Source organism: Grampus griseus (genome assembly GCF_964374135.1).
Source record: "Grampus griseus genome assembly, chromosome: 2".
NCBI lineage: Eukaryota > Metazoa > Chordata > Mammalia > Artiodactyla > Delphinidae > Grampus > Grampus griseus.
In genome coordinates this window covers 152262651-152286718 of record NC_139018.1, presented here as the reverse complement: position 1 = coordinate 152286718, position 24068 = coordinate 152262651, and the positions used below count along the sequence as shown (strand labels likewise).

Below are 24068 nucleotides of genomic sequence, written 5' to 3'. Positions count from 1 at the left end.
AACATCAACATCACTATTATGTCAGTTCTCCGAGATCTTTAAAGGTCTGGTGACAGGCACAAGGTCACCATGACCTTGAATTATTTAGCCATGATTCATATTCAGTCCTGACTTTGACCAGACCCTTCTTACTATTTTTCAGTTATTCTAGTTACCCCTGGATGTAATGATCGGCAGTGCCCTGCAGTTCACCTTCGTATTCTTTTTAGCATATTTATAGTACAGTGTTACAGTTTACTGTATAATCAGTAGTGGTCAGGTTGTGTCAGATTTGCCATTTTCCCCCTTATGTCACATCACATGATTTCCTGCATCATCCCTTCTACATAATGATACTGAAATATATATGTGTGTATATATATTTTTAAATTTATTTATTTGTTTATATTTTCTTTTTGGCTGTGTTGGGTCTTCGTTGCCGTGCGTGGGCTTTCTCTAGTTGCAGTGAGCAGGGGCTACTCTTCGTTGCGGCGCGTGGGCTTCTCGTTGAGGTGGCTTCTCTTGTTGCGGAGCACGGGCTCTAGGCGCGTGGGCTTCAGTAGTTGTGGCTCGTGGGCTCTAGAGCGCAGGCTCAGTAGTTGTGGCGCACGGGCTTTGTTGCTCCGCGGCATGTGAGATCTTCCCGGATCAGGGCTCAAACTCGTGTCTGCTTCATTGGCAGGTGGATTCTTAACCTCAGCGCCACCAGGGAAGTCCTGAAGTATGTTTTTTTAAATCCCTTCCTCGACCAATCTAATTAAAATTTCCCTTAGTAGTGTGAAAACTTCCAGCACTTTCCAAAGGAAACAGGCTCTCTGTGTGAAAGAAAAAGGCCACTCCCATTTAATACCCGATTAACCTAGGGGCAAGTGTATTCAGGCATCCTCAAAGCAGGATTTCTCTTTCCTTCCAAAGGGAACCTACTTGTTCTCCAAGTGAGCTAGTCCCCAGCCTCCATGATTCTTTTGTCACCATCAAGATATGAATCTACCCTATTACAACTCTTAAGATAAGCTGTAGCGCAGGGCAAGGAAGTCACATAGAATCTGTTTTAGAATTTGGTTTCTTCCTTAAGGATGTTTTGGTCTCCAAGTCAAATTAGGTAGTTGCTGAGGTGTTTTAATCAAAGAAAGCCTATGTTCACGGATGCTGTGCTAGTCTGATGATAATATGGGTAAGTTAAGTGAAAGGGAACAGGGGTGGGCCCTGCGCTGGGGATCTCCTGCCATCACCAAACCCGCCAGTTGTGATGTCATTCAACTCAGCACTTGTGTCACATTCTGACCCTTGTTTCTTTCCTTCCTTACACCAGTTAGAGCTGAAACCTCAAGGCCGAATGCTAATGAACGCAAGATACTTTCTGGAAATGAGTGGCAAGTGGCATTTCTTATTCCTGTTTGGGGGTGTGGCGGGCATGTCTCCTCTCCTTTGCAGCTTATTTCACTTTGCTTTTCTGAGAGCAAAGAAGATAGAAGCACAAGGGATTTTCTTAAAATTCCCAGTGGTGCTCAAGCATGAGTTGAATATACACTCTGTGGGGCCAGATCCACATAGAAATAGAAAACATTTATAGCATTCGTTTTTAAATGGTGTGAATTCGTATGCCCAGTGCTTTTCTAGTCTGTCTGTATTTTCATTTGGGAATTTAATGTAAACACCAAAGGCTCTGCTAATGTGTTGCTCTGTGTGTACACACTGTGTGTAAATGATGTGATATAACAAGTTGTCACACCATCAGTAGAATACAAAATAAATAAGAAACCAATAAATATTTTCTATAACACTATAGTAGCAAAATACTAATGCTTCAAATTAGTCACCTCAAATCCTTTTAGGAACAAGCAGGGAAAAAACGCATCACTAAAGAGTTTCACTTCCATCTCACACACAGATGCCGTTCACAGAAGTTACATTCACAGGCAGTGTGCTTGGTGCCTGTGATAGCCCGTCAGTTCTTCCTGTTGCGTTTATATCCTGTTGTCAAAGTGCTGTGTCAATGGATCAAATGCTACTACTCCTAAAATCTTTTTTTATTAAAGTATAGTTGATTTGCGATGTTGTGTTAGTTTCAGGTGTACATTAAAGTTATTCAGATATATATATCTATTTTATATACATCACTCTCACACACACACACACACACACACACACACACGTGTATATATGTATGGTTGGGCAAAAAGTTTATTCACGTTTTTCCGTAAGGAGTTGCACAAAAACCCAAACGAACTTTTTGACCAACCCAATATATACTTTCTTTTTCAGATCTTTTTCCCTTACAGGTTATTACAAAATATTGGGTATAGTTCCCTGTATTATACAGTAGGTCCTTGTGGGTTATCTGTTTTATATATAATAGTGTGAATATGTTAAGCCCAAATTCCTATTTTCATCCCTCCACCCCCTTCCCTTTTGGTAACCCGTAAGTTTGTTTTCTATGTCTGTGGGTCTATTTCTGTTTTGTAAATAAGTTCATTTGTGTCTTTCTTTTTCTTTAGATTCCACATATAAGCGATGTCATGTGATATTTGTCTTTTCTCTGTCTGGCTTACTTCTCTTAGTATGATCATCTCTAGGTCTGGCCATGTTGCTGCAAATGGCATGATTTCATTCATATTCCTATTTCATTGAGTATGTAGGAGGTACTCGATGAATGTTTGTTGAACTGTTCAGTTGGACTCACTCTGGCATTTAGAAATTCCTTTTATTTTCTTTTGGTTCCCACGCAGTGGCTATTCCAAACCTGCCCATACTCTTTGGTTGCTGAAGGTGTCTTGATCTTCTCTTACTCTTGAAGGTTGGCTTTACCTCCAGGGTAGTTGGGAGAGACTACGTCTTCTGTGTGTCTCTGCACTTTAGGATTCAGCTGCTTCGTCCTGCATCTCTTCCTGCTCTTCTGCCTCGGAGAAAGTCCCTCCCTTTCTTGGTCTCCTGGCTCTCACCCCTAGCAGTTCTGTAACATCAGTCACACTTCCACTCTGGCACCTTCAACTTTTCTGTCTTTCTTTGGTTTCTGCCTCATTGCCAAGACATACGTAATTAAGCCATCTTCTCCAACCTGAAAAGAAAAATTTTTTAAATGTTTTAACCTCCATGAGTTTTTCTTTCCTTTCCTTCCCTGACACATTTCTTGAGAAAGTAGTTTAATGTATCAGTCCCTGTTTCTTCACTACTCTGTCAATTCTTAAACCCTAAGAGTCTGGCTTATATTTCAACCAATCTGCTAAATGGCTTTCTCCAAGAGAACAAATCCTCAAAACAAATGCATGTGTCTTAACCTTCAATTCCCTTGACACCTCTGTTTCAGTCAACGCTGAGAAACCCATTCTTTCTCGGATTGCTTGATGTAATATTATTCAAGTTTTCCTCTTAATTTTTCAGCTGCCTGTTCATGGCCTCTTTTGTAATTCCTTTTCCTACCTCCTAAAAAATATGGGTGTGTACTTATCTCCAAGTCTATTCTTTGTGTGAGTGCCGTGTCTTCCTGACTGGGCTATTAGCCATTCAGAATTAGGGGTGATGTCTCGTAGTTCTTTAGACCATTCAGCACAACAATTTGCTCATAGCTGGCCAGGAAATATTTGTGATTTAACTGACTACAAACAAGTGACAGATTAAATAAATAGATTGGGCGCCATTACTATAAAAGAAATAACCAAACATACAAAAACCAATGCACTTATTCAAGGCAATAAACAAACAGAAGACCAAATTACTTCAGAAATAAACAGTAAATACAAGGAGAATGTTTAAAATTCTGAGTTTTTTATACATTTACTTTCTTGTAATGATTGAAATGGTCAGAGGATAAAGGAAATCACAGGAAGGAGCAAGGGAATGAATTCCTTTTTAATACTCTGGCATTTTTTAAATGTACAATGTTATATTCTAATACAGACTATATTTATAAATATATAGTTATATGTAGTCTGTACTATTATATAATAGTTTATGTATTAGACTATATATAATTTTTACATAATTATATGTATATATATATATAATTTTTTTACAGTAATACAGATAGGGTTCCCAGAATAATCCACTTCCATCCCTGAATTTAAAAGTAATTTTATGCTTTATTTTATTTTATTACATCTGGATCAAAATAAAAATGAGTCAAATCTTACTGACAAATGGCCTACCATGCCAGTCCCAAGTTGTAAATTGATCTCTACACTTAAACCAGAACTTGAAGAAGAAGGCAGTTGCCTTAGTGACCCTAAATTTAATCCCTTATTCACCAAGCCTAGTTTATTTCTGACCCAGTTCCTAATAAAAAGACTTAAATTGCCTAATGAAGTATTAGGCAAAATATTCAGCCCTATCTAAGGAGCTCTTTATTAGGAAGGCTTTTTATCTGGAAGTTTGGAGTTTCCGTAAAACAGACCTGTGGAGCCCTGTGGAGAAGACTTTTGTCCTAAAATGAGTCCTGAGACTAGGCTGCATCCTGGGGGAGAGGTCTCCACCTCCATGCCCCACCTTTGTCCACCCAGTGTGTTTCTAGTCTGGCCACTCTAAGGGGTGGGGAAATTAAAGTACTTTGGCAGGAACATTTGCCTCAAGTGTGTTGTCCAGTCTCTGCCATGGCTTAGCCAGGATGGAAATAATTTAGTTTAAATATTGTGAACTCTTTTCATTTGTGAAACATGAGCCCCTTATTCTCGCTAAACCTCCATTTTTTGTATTTGGAAAAAATAAATAGAATAAGTCATCCAAGAATCTTCAAGCTACTTAAAATCGTGGTTGTAGGAACTATAATCATTAAGTTCATTACCCTTGTTTTAGTGATGATGATTATTTTTGTTATTTCTTTCTTGTTCGCCATGTCACACTCTCTCACATGCTAGAGTTTCCATCGTGCTATTAAACCACGACTGCCTTGCTGTTGTGTGTTTTCTTTGGGCCTGGGCTTCAGCCAGGGCTGATACTCTCACTGGTATTCTCGGAATTCTACCAGCCTTTTGGGAAGATGTCATTTGGGTATTGGGCACTGTGGACAGTTACTACCCAAAGTACCTTCACCAATATCCAGAGCCCAGGGTGAACTGAAGAAATGTGAATGTGATGATTTGATGTAGGTGACTAGGTAACATCCAGGATTACATTTTTATTTTTTTAATTGCAGTGATCTGTTCATCTCTGGCCCTTTCCACATTGACCTGTGTAATCTATGGCTGGTGCCTCTGATTACTGTGGACCTCAGGAACCAGAGCATGAACAACTTCCCAAAGTTCTTTTGTCTTCAGAAGTCTGGCTAGCTCCCTCCTACTTTTTCTTGTCCATAAACAACCAGATACAAAGCATCCTGGGACCTTAAAAAAAAATGTCGTTTCCAACTTACTGTCAGTAACCACGTTATTCTCTAGAATTACAGGTAAAGTATTTGCCGCTTCCTGCCTTTTCTGGCTGAATCATCATTGACAGTGAATAGGAGAGGCTGGTAAATACCTTGAATGTTCTGACTTTTGTTTTTAAAAATTGAAAGAGGATATAGCTCAGTGTCATGAAAGAGGAGTGAAGGGTCAAGCCAGTAATCCAGCCTCATGGTTCCAATCCTATAACAATACACCCCCTGATAATCCTGTTATGGAATTAAGGCAAGATGCTTTGTATTGTACCAACCTTAAGAAGTACTTAGGAGAGGGCAGACAGCAGAAGCAAGAATAACTACAATTCTGCAGCCTGTGGAATGAAAACCACATTCACAGAAAGATAGACAAAATGAAAAGGCAGAGGACTATGTACCAGATGAAGGAACAAGATAAAACCCCAGGAAAACAACTAAATGAAGTGGAGGTAACCAACCTTCCAGAAAAGGAATTCAGAATAATCATAGAGAAGATAATCCAGGACCTTGGAAAAAGAATGGAGGCAAAGATCGAGAGAATGCAAGAGATGTTTAACAAAGACCTAGAAAAATTAAGGAACAAACACCTAGAAGAATTAAAGAGCAAACAAACAGATGAACAATACAATAACTGAAATGAAAAATAAACTAGCAGGAATCAATAGTGGAATAACTGAGGCATAAGAACAGATAAGTGACCTGGAAGACAGAATGGGAGAATTCACTGCCATGGAACAGAATAAAGAAAAAATGAAAAGAAATGAATACAGCCTAACAGACCTCTGGGACAACGTTAAACGCAACAGCATTTGCATTATAGGGGTCCCAGAACGAGAAGACAGACAGGACCCGAGAAAATATTTGAAGAGATTATAGTCAAAAATTTCCCTAACATGGGAAAGGAAATAGCCACCCAAGTGCAGGAAGCACAGAGTCCCAGGCTGGATAAACTCAAGGAGAAACACACCAAGACACACAGTAATCAAATTGACAAAAATTAAAGACAAAAATTATTGAAAGCAACAAGGGAAAAATGACAAATAACATACAAGGGAACTCCCATAAGGTTAACAGCTGATTTCTCAGTGGAAACTCTACAAACCAGAAGGGAGTGGCACGATATATTTGAAGTGATGAAAGGGAAGAACCTACAACCAAGATTACTCTACCCAGCAAGGATCTCATTCAGATTCGATGCAGAACTCAAAAGCTTTACAGACAAGCAAAAGCTAAGAGAATTCAGCACCACCAAACCATCTCTACAACAAATGCTAAAGGAACTTCTCTAAGTGGGAAACACAAGAGAAGAAAAGGACCTACAAAAACAAACCCATAACAATTAAGAAAATGGTTAGGGACATACATATTGATAATTACCTTAAACGTGAATGGATTAAATGCTCCAACCAAAAGACACAGGCTCACTGAATTGATACAAAAACAAGACCCATATATATGCTGTCTACAAGAGACCCACTTCAGACTTAGGGACACATACAGACTGAAAGTGAGGGGATGGAAAAAGATATTCCATGCAAATGGAAATCAAAGAAAGCTGGAGTAGCAATACTCATATCAGATAAAATAGACTTTAAAATAAAGAATGTTACAAGAGACAAGGAAGGACACTACATAATGACCAAGGGATCAATCCAAGAAGAAGACATAACAATTATAAATATATATGCACCCAACATAAGAGCTCCTCAATACATAAGGCAACTGCTAACTGCTGTAAAAGAGGAAATCGACAGAAACACAATAATAGTGGGGGACTTTATAACACCTCACTCACACCAACGGACAGATCATCCAAACAGAAAATTAATAAGGAAACACAAGCTTTAAATGATACAACAGACCAGATAGATTTAATTGATATTAATAGGACATTCTATCCAAAAACAACAGATTACACTTTCTTCTCAGGTGTGCATGGAACATTCTCCAGCTTAGATCACATCTTGGGTCACAAATCAAGCCTCAGTAAATTTAAGAAAATTGAAATCATATCAGCCATCTTTTCTGACCACAATGCTATGAGATTATAAATTAATTACAGGGAAAAAAAGGTAAAAAACACACACTCATGGAGGCTAAACAATACATTAGTAAATACTCAAGAGATCACTGAAGACATCAAAAAGGAAATCAAAAAATACCTAGAGACAAATGACAATGAAAACACGACAATCCAAAACCTATGGTATGCAGCAAAAGCAGTTCTAAGAGGGAAGTTTTTAGTTATACAAGCCTACCTCAAGAAACAAGAAAAATCTCAATCTAACCTTACACCTAAAGGAACTAGAGAAAGAAGAACAAAACCCAAAGGTAGCAGAAGGAAAGAAATAAAGATCAGAGCAGAAATAAATGAAATAGAAACAAAGAAAACAATAGAAAAGATCAATAAAACTGAAAGCTGATTCTCTGAGAAGATAAACAAAATTGATAAACCTTTAGCCAGACTCATCAAGAAAAAGAGGGAGAGGACTCAAATTAATAAAATTAGAAATGAAAAAGCAGTTACAACAGACACTGCAGAAATACAAAACATCATAAAAGACTACTACAAGCAACACTATGCCAATATAATGGACGACCTAGAAAAAATGGACAAATTCTTCGAAAGGTATAACCTTCCAAGACTGAACCAGGAAGAAATAGAAAATATGAACAGACCAATCACAAGTAATGAAATTGAAACTGTGATTAAAAATTTTCCAACAAAGGTCCAGGAACAGATGGCTTCACAGGTGAATTCTGTCAACGATTTAGAGAAGAGCTAACACCCATCCTTCTCAAACTCTTCCAAAAAATTGCAGAGGAAGGAACACTCCCAAACTCATTCTACAAGGCCACCATCACCCTGTTACCAAAACCAGACAGAGATACTACAAAAACAGAAAATTACAGACCCATATCACTGATGAATTTAGATGCAAAAATCCTCAACAAAATATTAGCAAACAGAATCCAGCAACACATTAGAAGGATCATACACCATGATCAAGTGGGATTTATCCCAGGGATGTAAGGATTCTTTAATATACACAAATTCATCAGATACACCATATTAACAAACTGAAGAATAAAAACCATATGATCATCTCAATAGATGCAGAAAAAGCTTTTGACAAAATTCAACACCGATTTATGATAAAACTCTCCAGAAAGTGGGCATAGAGGGAACCTACCTCAGCATAATGAAGGCCATATATGACAAACCCACACCCAGCATCATTCTTGATGGCGAAAAACTGAAAGTATTTCCTCTAAGATCAGGAACAAGACAAGGATGTCCACTCTCACCACTGTTATTCAACATAGTTTTGGAAGTCCTAGCCACAGCAATCAGAGAAGAAAAAGAAATAAAAGGATTACAAATTGGGAAAGAAGAAGTAAACTGTCACTGTTTGCAGATGACATGATACTATACATAGAGAATCCTAAAGATGCCACCAGAAAACTACTAGAGCTAATCAATGAATTTGGTAAAGTTGCAGGATACAAAATTAATGCACAGAAATTTCTTGCATTCCTAAACACTAGCAACAAAAGATCAGAAAGAAATTAAGGAAACAATCCCATTCACCATTGCAACAAAAAGAATAAAATACCTAGGAATAAACCTACCTAAGGAGGTAAATGACCTATACTCAGAAAACTATAAGACACTGATGAAAGAAATCAAAGATGACACAAACAGTTGAAGAGATATACCATGTTCTTGGATTGGAAGAATCAATATTGTGAAAATGACTATACTACCAAGAGCAATCTACAGATTCAATGCAATCCCAGTGGCAAATTACCAGTGGCATTTTTTACAGAACTAGAAAAAAAACTTAAAATTTGTATAGAGACACAAAAGACCCCGAATAGCCAAAGCAGTCCTGAGGGGAAAAAAACGGAGCTGGAGGAATCAGACTCCCTGACTTCAGACTATACCACAAAGCTACAGTAATCAAGACAGTATGGTGCTGGCACAAAAACAGAAATAGATCAATGGAACAGGATGGAAAGCCCAGAGATAAAGCCATGCACCTGTGGTCAACTAATCTGTGACAAAGGAGGCAAAGATATACAATGGAGAAAAGACAATCTCCTCAATAAGTGGTGCTGGGAAAACTGGACAGCTACATGTAAAAGAATGAAATTAGAACACTTCCTGACACCATACACAAAAATAAACTCAAAATAGATTAAAGACCTAAATGTAAGACCAGACACTATAAAACTCTTAAAGAAAAGCATACAAAGAACGCTCTGTGACATAAATCACAGTAAGATCTTTTTTGATCCACCTCCTAGAGTAATGGAAATAAAAAACAAAAATAAAGAAAATGGTACCTAATGGAACTTAAAAGCTTTTGCATAGCAAAGGAAACTGTAAACAAAATGAATAGACAACCCTCAGAATGGGAGAAAATATTTGCAAACAAATCAGAGGACACAGGATTAATCTCCAAAATATATAAACAGCTCATGCAGCTCAATATTAAAACAACAAACTACACAATCCAAAAATGGGCAGAAGACCTAAATAGGCATCTCTCCAAAGAAGACATGCAGATGGCCAAGAAGCACATGAAAAGCTGCTCAACATCACTAATTATTAGGAAATGGAAATCAAAACTATAATGAGGTATCACCTCACACCACTTAGAATGGCCATCATTCTACAAACAACAGTGCTCACTTCGGCAGCACGTATACTAAAATTGGAACAATACAGAGAAGATTAGCATGGCCTCTGCGCAAGGATGACGAATAAAGACGCAGACCTACTAGAGAATGGACTTGACGACACAGGGAGGGGGAACGGTAAGCTGGGACAAAGTGAGAGAGTGGCATGGACATATATACGCTACCAAATGTAAAATAGATAGCTAGTGGGAAGCAGCCGCATAGCACAGGGAGATCAGCCCGGTGCTTTGTGACCACCAAGAGGGGTGGGATAGGGAGGGTGGAGGGAGGGAGACGCAAGAGGGAAGAGATATGGGGATATATGTATATATATAGCTGATTCACTTTGTTATAAAGCAGAAACTGACACTCAATTGTAAAGCAATTATACTCCAATAAAGATGTTAAAAAAATCAGCAAAAAAATTAAAAAAAAAGAAAATCTACAAACAACAAACGCTGGAGAGGGTGTGGAGAAAAGGGAACCCTCTTGTGCTATGGTGGGAATGTAAATTGATACAGCCACTATGGAGAACACTATGGAGGTTCCTTAAAAAACTAAAAATAGAGCTACCATATGACCCAGCAATCCCACTACTGGGCATATACCCTGAGGAAACCATAATTCAAAAAAACACATGCACCCCAGTGTTCATTGCAGCACTACTTACAATAGCCAGGTCATGGAAGCAACCTAAATGCCCATCAACGGATGAATGGATAAAGATATACAATGGAATATTACTCTGCGATAAAAAGGAACGAAATTGGGTCATTTGTAGAGACACGTATGGACCTAGAGACTGTCATACAGAGTGAAGTAAGTCAGAGGAAAACAAATATCGTATATTAACGTATATATGTGGAATCTAGAAAAATGGTACAGATGAACCTATCTGCAAAGCAGAAATAGAGACACAGATGTAGAGAACAAACGTATGGACACCAAGTGGGGAAAGTGAGGGGTGGGGTGGGATGAATTGGGAGATTGGTATTGACATATATACACTAATATGTATAAAATAGATAACTAATAAGAATGTGCTGTGTAAAAAATAAATAAAATTCAAAAAAAAAAAGCACTTGGGGTTTGCTGGTCTCAATGCTTGTCTCATTCCTCGTCAGTCTCTTCCGTTCCCCATCTCCCCCAGCCCCGCTCCCCCAAGCTCTGACAGTCGTATGGCAGAATGTCACTCTGCCCCTGTCCTCTTCCTGCAGACACAAAGGACATGAGTGAATTCGAGAACGAAGGCTTCTTTGCTCTGCACCAGCGCCGAGGAGCCATCAAACAGGCCAAGGTCCACCACGTCAAGTGCCATGAGTTCACGGCCACCTTTTTCCCACAACCCACGTTTTGCTCCGTCTGCCATGAGTTTGTCTGGTATGGTAACTCAGCATTGCACTCCAAGCTTCAAGTTATGCATTCTGTCGCATCTTCTCAATCCACCAGGTCTGGCATGCCCCACCTTGGGGAAGTGTGCCGGAATAGGAACCACCTGAGAGTTTCCAGTGGCCTCACCTGGATGGAGAAGGTTCAAAGGGTGTGACTCTCTAGAACATTTTCATAATATAACTCTTGTAGAGCCAGGAAACCAGCCTCCTTAGGAAAGGTTCTAAGGACTTCAGTTTCCAATTAAATGGGAGGCTTATGGGGGTGAGCGGGAAGGGAAAGAAGAAGGAGAGAGCTTTATCGTAAGCACAGTTTTACAGCCAAAACCGCCACCAGCTCAACAGCCCAACCGTGCTGCTACTAATGTCTGCAAAAGGCAACACTTGCCCGTTGGAGCTAATGGGTTTCAATGTTTACAGGGCTCTTGGGTGTCTTAAGAGCCCTCAAACAGAGAGATTGGTTCAACCCTCAGTAAACACACAGCGAAGGCTATGGGGGAGTGGAGACTTGAAATGACTCCTATCTCTGGCCTCAGCCTCCTCGCCTCTTCTGGGGTGTTCTCTCCTTAACCCCTGTGTAACCAGGGTATCCAGAGGTCAAGTAGACTTTTGGTGGATTTCCATCAACTGTCTTCATCTAATGACTTGAACCTCCTTCCTTTCTAAGAGTGAATGTTACTCAGGCTTCGGTCTTAAGCTTGAGAATTCATTAGTCGCACATATTCTCAGATACTCAGAAAGAGGAAATAAAATGTTATAAAATAAAATGTTATAAATGTAGATATCTTTGCTTATCTGTACTGAGCTTAGCGAGACATTGAATTTTTAAGCGTAGACGTGGAAATTTGCTACCATGATCCCGTGATCCATTTTTTTAAATATTAATTTAAAAATTTTTTTCTTTTTTTGGCTACATCGGGTCTTAGTTGTGGCATGCGGGGTCTTTTGTTGAGGCACGCAGGGTCTTCCGTTGCGGCACACGGGCTTCTCTAGTTGCGGCAGTGTGCGGGTTTCTCAGTAGCTGTGGCATGCGGGTTTTCTCTTCTGTAGTTGTGGCGCGCGGGCTTAGTTGCCCTGCGGCATGTGGGATCTTAGTTCCCCAACCAGGGATCGAACTCGCGTCCCCTGTATGGGAAGGTGGATTCTTTATCACTGGACCACCAGGGAAGTCCCCCCCCCCCGCCCCCGCTTTATCCATTTTTGGTCAGGCATTTTTATCTCTACATGTTTGTTTGGAAAATATGCAAACGGGAGGGAAATCAACAACTCCTTATTTATCTAATTATCAGACTTTTCACAAAGCAGGTTAAAATAAAAGCACAGGGCTTCCCTGGTGGCGCAGTGGTTGAGAGTCCGCCTGCCGATGCAGGGGACGTGGGTTCGTGCCCTGGTCTGGGAAGATCCCACATGCCGCGGAGCAGCTGGGCCCGTGAGCCATGGCCGCTGAGCCTGCGCGTCCGGAGCCTGTGCTCCGCAACGGGAGAGGCCACAACAGTGAGAGGCCCGCGTACCGCAAAAAATAAATAAATAAATAAATAAAAGCACATGTTAACACTCTTGGCTAATAATAGACTAGTGCTTCAGATCAGAAAATGCTCTGTGATGGCAGAAAGCTATGGGATCTTTCTTGTTCATCTTTTAAATGTTTTTGCTACTACTGTTGACTCAAAGGTCCATATAAATGTTCAAACATGTGCTTTATTGCAGGGGTCTGAACAAACAGGGCTACCAGTGTCGACGTAAGTCAGAAGGATTTCTTTTGTATTATCGTCATTCTTTTCGTTTAGTTGTCCCTTAACTTCTGAAAATCTCAAGCTGTAGTCATTTCTTTTCAGAATGTAATGCAGCGATTCACAAGAAGTGTATCGATAAGGTTATAGCGAAGTGCACCGGATCAGCTATCAACAGCCGAGAAACCATGGTACGGATCTAGATTCCTCTCTGTCTGAAATACGATGATTTTATCCTGATTTTTACAGCCCGCTATTTCTTGTTCCTAATGCCTGAATTTGAATGCTTATATTTTTCCTTGCACACCCTAAAACCCTTTCCTCTCCAGTGGTGATGGTTACTGAGATCCAGAACTAGGGGATGAATAAGAGAGCACAAGAAGAATTTTAATGATTCTATCTTTTCCAGAAAAACATCACAGAAAGGTGGCCAGAAAGCATAGTTCTGATCAATTATGTGAGAACGACTCCTGTGGCATCTACAGCTAGAAGTGACAGTTAAAGAGTAGAGGCAATGGTTATAAAATGCAGATGTGAGCATTGACAAGGGAGGGTAACAGATATGTAATGCTTATATTGAGAGGCAAGTATTTCTCTCAGAATGAACTTTGAGATGTATCATCTGGGGGCAAGTCAGACTTTACTCTGTGGGAGAGGGAGGCAGATGGAGCTGCAGAGAGAGAGAGGCAACCAAAGCAGTCAGTCTTGGCAAGAAGGGAAGAGGTCCAAAGCCACATGGACGTGAAACTCTGACGGACAGGAAGGAGTTGGAGAGATGGTTGTAGATGAAGGTAGGTTTGCAGATTTGGGGAAGGACAGATGAGGGAGCTTCCCTTAGATGACTTAGGTCCTCGATGAAGTCTGAGGACTAGGGGAAGAAAGAAGGCAGCAAGTGTCTTTGAGGAGGAAGAAGGAGCTCTAAAATAATTCTCTCATAGATGGCAGGGCAAGGGGATTCAAGAAAAGCAGCAGGATTGCCAAGCACAGTTGCAAGTCCATTTGAGTTTGAGGGCAGCCATCTCCCGGGTGTGTGATTTTCTCCAGCAAAGGGGTAGGCAAAGAGACAGCAGATCGGTTGGGTTTTTCCAGAGTAGAATGTCTTTTAAAATTTAGAGCCAGAAGGGGATAATCTCCTGTTATGAGTGACTCTGCCAAGGCTCAAAGAGGTTGAAGTAGTTTGTCCAAGGTCAGCCACTTTCACCTGGCAGACTAGAATTCGGATCTCAGTCTCCCAGACTAAGGCTTTTGTTGTTGAAATCACAGTGCCTCTTTTCATCCCGCCCGCCTGCTCCCTTTATCTGATGCCTTCAGCTTTCCTGGCAAAATCACAAATTGTAAGCATGACTGTGAACTTCAATGGCTAACGTCCAGTAGGACTAGAATGAGAGCCACAGGTCAAATTTTAAACTTTCAAGTAGCCACATGAAAGACCGGAAAAAGCAACAGGTGGAATTCATCTTAACGATATACTTTATGTAACCCAATCTGCTCCAATATTATCATTTCAGGATAGACTCAATATACAAAATTGAGATATTTTACTTTTTTTTTCATACAAAGTTGTCATAATCCAGTATGTATTTTACACTTACAGCACATCTTTTCAACACCTTGTAAGTGTTGGCCCACGTGGGTGAGTGACTGTCGTGTTGGAAAGTACAGATGTGTAGTCTTTCGCAGACACATCTTGAAGCATTTGGACTTGGGTTCAGGATTTGAAGTAGAAGTCTCCTAGCCTGGACCTTGACATCACTTGTTCATATTTATGTGGAAAAGTTTCTACGAAATAGGAGTTCTGAAAGGCACTTTTTCTTGGTTGAAAATATCTCGAGTAAGTGCTGGGCAGCTTTTAAGCCATTCTAAGTAGCCATTCTAAAGACTAAATGCTGACCGGAAGCCACCATGAGAATATGTATTCCTTTAACAAATAAGGCCACTTTACTGTACATGTTCTCAAAGACATTGTTTAATTAAAAACTTTTGTAGAGACTTTAAGTCTCAAGTAAATAAAACTTTTTATACTGCACAAGAATATTGGTATTCTTGCCAGGAATCAAAGTGCCTGATTTTTTGTTGTTGTTAATGTAATAAGTTTGATTAAAGGGGAGAATTTAAACTCTAGAACACTTTAAAAAAGAAAATCTTCACTGTATCTACTATCAGCATCCCTCTGTCATCTCCCTTCTCTCCATCCCTTAAACCATCACATTTATTTTGAGAGAGCGAAGAGTAATGGTGAAAGAGGGGATGGGCTCAGATTCGGACTGTCAGGCTCATAGATATCCCAGCTCAGTTGATGGCTGTGTGTCCTAGACAAGTGTCTGGCCCTATCTGTGCTGAATCTCCCCACCTATCAAAGCAGGATACTAACAGAGCCTGCTTCAAAAGAGGTATTTTGAGGGTTGTATGAGATATCACACATGTAAAAGATAACACGTGACGTGTCTAACGTGTCTATCACAGCACCTGGCAGAACTGTTATCTACCTCTTGTCTCTTCAGTTCATGTATAAGCAGTGTGAAAAGCCTTCCCACCTTGGGCTCCCACACTAATAAACCGATCTCTCTAGAGGAGGCATTATGTAACATCTTCCAAAGGTTAAAGCACTAGCGCTAGGTTAAAAGAGAAAAGGAAATATTTATATTAAAATAGGAAGGGAGGGGCTTCCCTGGTGGCACAGTGGTTGAGAGTCTGCCTGCCGATGCAGGGGACACGGGTTCGTGCCCCGGTCCGGGAAGATCCCACATGCCGTGGAGCGGCTGGGCCCGTGAGCCATGGCCGCTGAGCCTGCGTGTCCGGAGCCTGTGCTCCACAATGGGAGAGGCCACAATAGTGAGAGGCCCGCATACCGCAAAAAAAAAGAAGGGAAGTACGTTTACTTAGCTCCCATTTAAATAAATAACCCTGGTCTCCTCTTCCTGAAATCTTAGCCCGTCTGTGGGAAGGCCGCAGACTTGCCCCCTTGCCCTTGACCTAGAAGAGCTAACGGCTTCGTGTCTTCTTTGGCCATGACTATAAGGCTTGACAAGTAAAAATTATGGGTTCTAATAAACAGCACTGCAGTGTTTTTATTATTCTGTTCACTGTGCTGAAGTATCTGCTAAGACGTGAAAAGCGGGGAAGTGGGGACACACCGACCATCACGCATTCTTTTTCCCTTTCAGTTCCACAAGGAGAGGTTCAAAATCGACATGCCACACAGATTTAAGGTCTACAATTACAAGAGCCCCACCTTCTGTGAGCACTGTGGGACCCTGCTCTGGGGCCTGGCGAGGCAAGGCCTCAAGTGTGACGGTGAGTTTAATGAGCGGGGCCCCCCTGGAACCCCCTGCGGCTGGATTTGCAGCTTTGATGGAGAGAACCAGGGAGCGGGGCGGGGCGGGGGGGAGGATGGAGATGACTGGCTTCTCCGTCCAGCCCGGAAAAGCCCCGTGATCCTGAATGAGCAGTTCCCCGATAACAAGCCACTGCTGTTCTTTTCCTTCCACCTGTCCCCACCCCATGCCTTGTTTCCCAGAGAAGTGCCCAGTCTTCCAGGTCAAATGTCACAGCCCCTGGCCCCATGCCTTCTGTGGTACCTGCCTGATTCTCCTCTGACTGGCTCCCTCCCCTGGAGCTGCCCCTTCCTGACCTCCGCAGCCCCAGCCCTGCCCCTGCTGCTCTCCTTAGCACCAGCGAGTGCGATTCTGTCTGTGGCTCCATCAGGGAGCGAGCCTGGCATGTCTGTTTCGCTGCTGGTTAGTCCTGCGCAGAAAACTGCCTGACTTAAGCTGGCGAGCCTGTCCCCAAAGCGTGCTGTGAACTCCACGTGCACGGGAAGACGCCCAGCTCTGATGCTGACGGCCTGAGAGCAGAGCCCGAGCCTGCTGCCCTCCACCGTGGAGTTATTCAGCCGGACCCTGAGAAAAAGCACAAGAGCTCTCTCTCTCTGAAAGTCCAGGCTGCGAAGGCAAAAACCTTTAGAAACTGAGATGCTGTTATGCCAGGATTAGGGGGTAGGGAGGAAAAAGTCCAACAAGAACTAACAAAGTACTTCTGCCCTTGGAGTGCAGCTGAGGGGAGGACAGAGCCCAGATAACATTCAAAACAGAGATGCCTCGCTCAGCAGGGACCTTTGTATTTTGTTTTATTTTAAAAAATTTTTTTAATGAAGTATAGTTGATTTACAATGCTGTGTTAATTACTGCTGTACAACAAAGTGATTCAGTTATACACATATATATATACATTATATATGTGTGTGTATATATATATTATATACATATATATACATTTCTTACTATATATTCTTTTTCATTATGGTTTATCATAGGATATTGATTAAACACAGAAGCCACTTTATTTTTTCTGGGCAGCCCCATTTTAACTTATGCCACTGGCTAATGCGTGTTGTATCTTTTAAGTGATAAAGGGCGCTGACCTAAGGAGGAAGATCACCCTTAGCTGCCTGCCTGTCCTCATCCCAGTTGCATCCACGTGTCTGGTGGAGCCTGGAGTGACATCTTAATGGAGGCGGGAGGGGTTAGGTCTCCAAATCATTACTGAAGGCAAACCCACAGGTAGTCAAAATTCACCTGAACAGTCCCTCCATCACCCAAAGTACCACCACGCACTTTCCTCTCTACACCTGTTTAAGAGTCCGTGGGTGGGTGGGCTGGGCGTTGTATAGAGTGTCGTTAAGAGTCGTAGGCAACAGGTAATATTGGAGTGTTCTGCGGGGACAAACGGACAGGAATAATCAGATCCCCGTCTGCTGGCACCCCTGTTCCTGTGATACTCTCACTCGTCGGGTTTTCTTTCCCTGGAGCCCAGGCGCCCCACCTGCAGAGGCCGAGCTGGTCCCAACAGCACGGTTGTGCCTCTGAGCTCAGAACTTCCAGGATTACTTGGCATTGTTCCACCACGACCTGCTGGGTTCTGTCCTTTTCGAACATTCCTTCTTCATTCCATTCTCTTTCCTCATTCCCTGTCCTCCTGTGCTTCCTTAACCCTACTCCCTCTCTTCTCTTCTCCCCTTCCTCTCCCCTCTCCTCCCCCCTCTCCTTCCCCAAGTCACTCCCTGGAACCCCGAGAGGCTGGGCGCTGTCTGCCCCCCCCTTACCCTCATCTGCATCTCCGCCTCTCACTCTCTCCCCTGGGTCTCTCCCCGCCTCTTCCTCACTCACTCTTCTTCTTACTCTCCTGTAAGCTTCCTTCCTAAGTAGGGCCCCCACTCCTCCTGACCCTGTCTCCTTTCTCTCACCACTGAATTACCATGAAAGTAGTCATCTGGAGGGACTGTTTGCACTCACCGAGGTCCAGTTATCACCAACTAGGTTAGTAACAGACTTAGGACGTTGTGATCCTAGTGGGCACGGGGCCTCTCTTCACGGCACATCAGAGAGGAGCTTAGATCCGCTACAGTTTTAAAGAGCAAGGTGCCCCTCCCCATATCCTCAAGTCCGTTCTCCAGTAGGTCTGTGTCTTTATTCCCGTCTTACCCCTAGGTTCTTCATGACTTTTTTTTTTCTTGAATTCCATATATATGTGTTAGCATACGGTATTTGTCTTTCTCTTTCTGACTGACTTCACTCTGTGTGACAGACTCTAGGTCTATCCACCTCATTACAGATAGGGAGGGTGGGAGGGAGGGAGACGCAAGAGGGAAGAGATATGGGAACATATGTGTATGTATAACTGATTCACTTTGTTGTAAAGCAGAAACTAACACACCATTGTAAAGCAATTATATCCCAATAAAGATGTTTAAAAAAAAAAAAAAAAACAAGGTGCTCGATGCTCGCTACATGCCTCCCTCTACCTTGCAGTAAATAAGTAGTAAATGGGGCCGCCCAGCGTAACACCTGCATCCGGGAGCCCAGGAGGAGTCAAGCTAACAAGGCAGAATTCAGAGGGCAGAAGCCATTATGAGCAGCACCTCTACTATATTAAAGGTTCCACTTCAGGTGGATTTTTATGACTTCATACTGGGATGAGTAATAGTTTATGCTTACCTACTAGAAAATGCTGTTTTATTTTGTCTTGTTATGAACTGTTTAGTGAAAACTAAAGGTGAAGATGGCTAAAATTTCACCTAAGTATTTCAAGAATATTTTATTGTAGTAAATAATAAAGATGAAAGAAAAGTTGTCTTTCGTGAACACCTGTTGGAGGCCAATCACTGTGCTAAGTTTTTGCACACAAATGGGCAAGTAATAAGGTAAGAAGATTAAAATGGCATGATTTTATATCTTCTCCTGCCTAATTCCACTGTAACAATCCCTGTTGATATACCTTTATAGAACCTAGCAGGACATGAGATCAGAGTTCTATCTGCTGGTGTTGGGAAATCTTTGGTACCTTGTTTTTTGGCATAACGGTGATGTTTCATAAGCAGAATTTGTATTTTTCTAAGACTAATGACATGAAGCGATATTGTCTTTACACAGACACACAGGTGCCCGACCCCCAGTACAAGAAGGCTCCCACAGTCACAGCACGGTCGTGCTGTTTTTAGGACTAATGGATCAGGATACTCCTCCAGCATCGTAGGTCTCAGAGCTAGAAGCCTATACAGATCACTTAGTTCAAGTAGCCCAACTCTCCCATGTGGTGAGAACACGGTCTCTGGACACTTTCCTTCCTTTCACCCCCGCCTCTCACATATGCACAGACCACCCCACTATCTCAATTTCCATTTCGATGGAGGCTGTACCCTAGGCTTCAGCCTAGAGGGTGGAGAAGCCTCTCGCAGCCCATGTGGGAAAGGGGATGCTTGGACCCCAGTCTAAGTGGCAGTGAATGACCTTCCACCCAGCATTCCACATTACCACCAACTTATTTGCTGGGATCATCCCTGGAATAAGAGCCAACCTCAGTTTTTCACTCTCAGCGATGGCACAGTGGACATGCATTCTGGGAGCAGCCTTCCTCCCCATCCACAGGCTCTGGTTCTGCCTTGAGCGGAAGTCACTTCCCAGCAGCACGCTGAGGAGCATCTGGTGTGTGGGTGAAGGTCTCAGGGAATCAGAGGTGAATGTGCGGTGGCATAAAAGCCCTGCCCTGGTCTGTTTGCCTTCAGTGTCTCCCTCTGCTGGGAAGATGGCGCCGGGGATTTGCCAGTGATTCCTTGGGCATACATGCACCTAAAACAGATCACGGGCAGAGTCCGTGGAAGTTGGTTCTGTTGCCCTTGTTCAAGGTGTCGCTTTCTTCCTTTCAGCATGTGGCATGAACGTACATCACAGATGCCAGACAAAGGTCGCCAACCTTTGTGGCATAAACCAGAAGCTAATGGCTGAAGCACTGGCAATGATTGAGAGCGCTCAACAGGTAGGAACGGCTTTTAGGGGACAAGTTCCCACAATTTCAGCTCAACTAGGACTATTCCAGTCCCTTTGCCCTGTGCTCTGTAGCAGCTCTACAGGGCGACGTGGACTCTATTTCTGAGTACTTGCCTTGACACTGACTTTCATCTTCGTGTCCACATCCCCCGCTTGAGATACTTATTTATTTAATGCATTTGCATCGTGTGGATCTTTATAAGATCTTAAATTCTTCATGGAATGAGCAGGGGAAGAAACAAATAAATTCATTAAAATTATTGAGGACTCATTGCCAGTTTTATACCTATATATGACGACTATATAATAGCCTGGGGGAAAAAACATATTTGCTAGAATCATCCCTAGAATGCCTTCAAAACACTGAGTCCAAGGCAACTTTTGCCTTGCTACTTACTAGCATGCCGAATCCTCACATCCAGGGACGAACCCTCTTTAAGACTTGGCATTGCCCACGTAAGCTATTTTTCCATCCATTGGCCTTTGATTCTTATTTGTGACCGAATAATGTGGATAGCATGGGATAAACCAGTTGGCCCCCAGAAAAGTATGCAGGAAGCGAATACGTTCTGCTGCTACGTAAAATATGATAGACGTCCGCAGGATATGGGATCCCTGAGAGAGTGCCAGGGGGAGGGAGAGATTCGGTTATCTTACACATTTAGGGATCTGAAATGGCTTTCACGCCCGTGGACAGCAGGCTGCACTGTCCCGTTAATGGTGGGTGGGTAGGTGGGTAGTCTGACTCTTTGTTTGTAACCCAGGCTCGCTGCTTAAGAGACTCTGAACACATCTTCAGAGAAGGTCCAGTTGAAATTGGTCTCCCATGCTCCATAAAAGGTGAAGCAAAGCTGCCGTATGGACCAGCACCGGGGAAAAAAGGTAGCTACCCTGATCCACTGTAGAATCGTCAGTAATTCACCTTGATTAACCTGAGTCCTCTGGATTTAAATTCTCCACGTACCTGGCCTGATAAACGATTCTTTTCTAGTTCGAGATTACAGACCTAGCCACCAACAGAGAGTCTCCTACTTCTTAGAAGTATTATAAAACCGAAATATACCCCACTAGAAAACCTTCATAAGCAGGTGGTGGTGGTGAGAGGTTGAGGTGGGAGAAGAAAATGCGGCATCTCTGGAGGAAACAATTGCAAACTTTTTCTTAGAATTTTAGAACATTACTCCCTGCCGTGGTTAAACAGTTTTACAGAAATAAATCCTCCATAGAGCTCTAGACTAGGAATGCCACAGACCATCTTATTCTGTACCTTTGAGACTTTTCTGGAAAGTTTTAAGATTAGAAAGGGGATTATGGACACCAAGGGGGGAAAGCGGGGGCATGGTGGGATGCATTGGGAGATTGGGATTGACATCTATACACTAATATGTATGAAGTAGATAACTAATAAGAACTTGCTATATAAAATAAATAAATAAACTCAAAAAAAAAAGATTAGAAAGGGGAAGAATAGCCTAACGTCCTTAACATTTCTGATGTTATGGAAGTTTATCCAGCCTCCTCTTTGAAGGTCCTTCATGAGAGGATATGACCATGTGATTCTGAATAGTTTTCAGCATACATTATAAAATATTTTCCTTGGACTTAGAATACGAAAGATAAACCTAGAGATCGGAAAATAAATGTCATTATTCCAACCACAAAAAAAGACATAATTATGTGATGTGATACAGGTGCTAACTATCTCGTGATATCACAGTAGATAAATGTGTCAATCAACATGTTATGCACCTTAAATTAGCACAATGTGATATGTCAATGTATTTCAATTTAAAAGAAAGGAATGTGATAAGGGGGTCGGAGGAAGGCTCCAAAAATGTTTTTCTACACCTTCTCTGGCAGGAGGTGAGGAATAAATTGTCCTGAAAATTTTTTAAAGAAGGGTTTGGATTACATTTGGGAAGGGTCTCCGGGCAGAGGAGTAGACCTTGTGTCTCAGACATGATCAAGGTAGGTAGTATCTTGACTCGAAGACTGTGGCGAACGATGCATTTCAGATCTTTAACGATCTGCTCTCCATTTCTTCGTCCCCACGTGGTCGGTCACAGAAACTGACGCCACTGTGCCTGTGAGCCACGCAAGCAACGGAGAACCATTTTCCCTCCAATTTGGTTAAAATCCCTATTTGTCTGCGATTCGGCGTTATCAAAAGTGCTCAATCCTGTTGCATAGATGGTCTTTTGCTGATTGGAATGTTTCTTAACTTGATATTTTCCCCAGTCTGTTGCATAAAGAGACACAGTCCATCCCCCAGATCCCAGGCTCCCAGGCAGGAGGTGCTGCTTTTGCCCTGCAGGCACCCCTTTCTGCATCGCTCTGAATGGAGCTTCAGAATGGGATGTGGAAAAGAAAGCGTGTTCTCAAAGTAGCTAGGACGACCTTCCGCTGTTCCTTATTTCCTTTTAACCACTGATTTGCCATTTTCAGAGCCTCAGGGGATCTCCTGGGAGTCTCCCTTGGATGAGATGGAGAAAGTAGGCCATCGTCCAGAACCTGAACTTAACGTAGAAAGACCATCTCTACGTATGAAATTAAAAATCGAGGATTTTACCTTGCACAAAATGTTGGGGAAAGGAAGTTTTGGCAAGGTATGATATTGTATGTAGAATTCTGTGGCCCAACTTCCAGAAATTGAAGAGCAGATCTGGCCAGTGGAACTGAACTGGTGGAACTGAACCATACATGGGTGTGCAGAGAGCGCATTCCTGGTCAGGAACTGTCATGTGATGTGATGTATGTTAGAGGGCAGAGAGACATCTGAATTAATAGGGACCCGGGGAGCTCTGGGGAATAGCAGCCTCTGCTTCCTGGGAACAACGATTCAAGCCATTTCACTTGGAAGGTGTCCATCCCACGAGCTTGTGTGTTTGGTATCCTTGGACACCAAAGAAATGAGAAGGTGCCTCAGCCGGTTCCTGTTTCACAGATATGTTTGTTTCATTGGTGGTTTTTTTGTTGTTGTTTTGTTCCTTTCTCAAACCTGGAGTGTGGTTTTTACCTTCTGTGTGATTTCTTCTCTACCAAACGTCCTCAGCCTTGTTTTAGTTTGCTAGGGCTGCTGTAACAAAATACCACAGATGGGGAGACTTCAACAACGGAAATTTATTTCTTCTAGTTCTAGAGGCTGGAAGTCCAAGATCAAGGTGTGGACAGGGCTGTTTCTCCTGAGGCCTCTCTTCTGGGTGTCCACGCTGTCTTCTCCCTTTGTCCTCACATGGCCATTCCTGTGTGCATGTCTGTGTCCTAACACCCTCTGCTTATAAGGACACCAGTCATATTGGATTAGGACCCACCCTAATGACCTCATTTTAACATAATTATCTCTGTAAGCACCCTGTCTCCAAATATGGTCTCACTCTGAGCTGCTGGGGTTTAGGACTCCAACATATCAGTTCTTTGGAAGGGACACAATTCAGCCCAGAACACGGCCCTAGCTTGAGCGTCTTAGGAAGAGTTCCACAGAGGAAGTCCCTCCTCTAAATTCTTCCTGCCACTCACTCAGGTTATGGGCCATTAGTCAGTCACAGAGGGCAAGGAGAGGAGGAAGGAGACATAATGGAAGAAATTATAATCAACTCTCAGTGACAAGAGGAGA

The 24068-nt window shown here is 42.3% G+C and overlaps 1 protein-coding gene across 6 annotated transcripts in view; it reads left to right on the top strand.

Annotated features, from left to right (window-relative positions):
• PRKCQ (protein kinase C theta) overlaps window positions 1–24068 on the top strand; it is a 159321-nt gene that overhangs the window by 54585 nt on the left and 80668 nt on the right. For 5 of the 6 annotated variants that reach the window (XM_082649703.1, XM_082649705.1, XM_082649706.1 and 2 more), the window contains exons 4-11: window positions 1292–1352; window positions 11233–11395; window positions 13111–13142; window positions 13239–13324; window positions 16298–16427; window positions 20335–20444; window positions 21220–21337; window positions 22901–23061. In XM_082649703.1, the coding sequence (XP_082505829.1) occupies window positions 1292–1352; window positions 11233–11395; window positions 13111–13142; window positions 13239–13324; window positions 16298–16427; window positions 20335–20444; window positions 21220–21337; window positions 22901–23061 (861 nt within the window). The remainder of the gene's footprint in view (window positions 1–1291; window positions 1353–11232; window positions 11396–13110; window positions 13143–13238; window positions 13325–16297; window positions 16428–20334; window positions 20445–21219; window positions 21338–22900; window positions 23062–24068) is intronic. The other variant, XM_082649708.1, reaches the window with a different exon arrangement.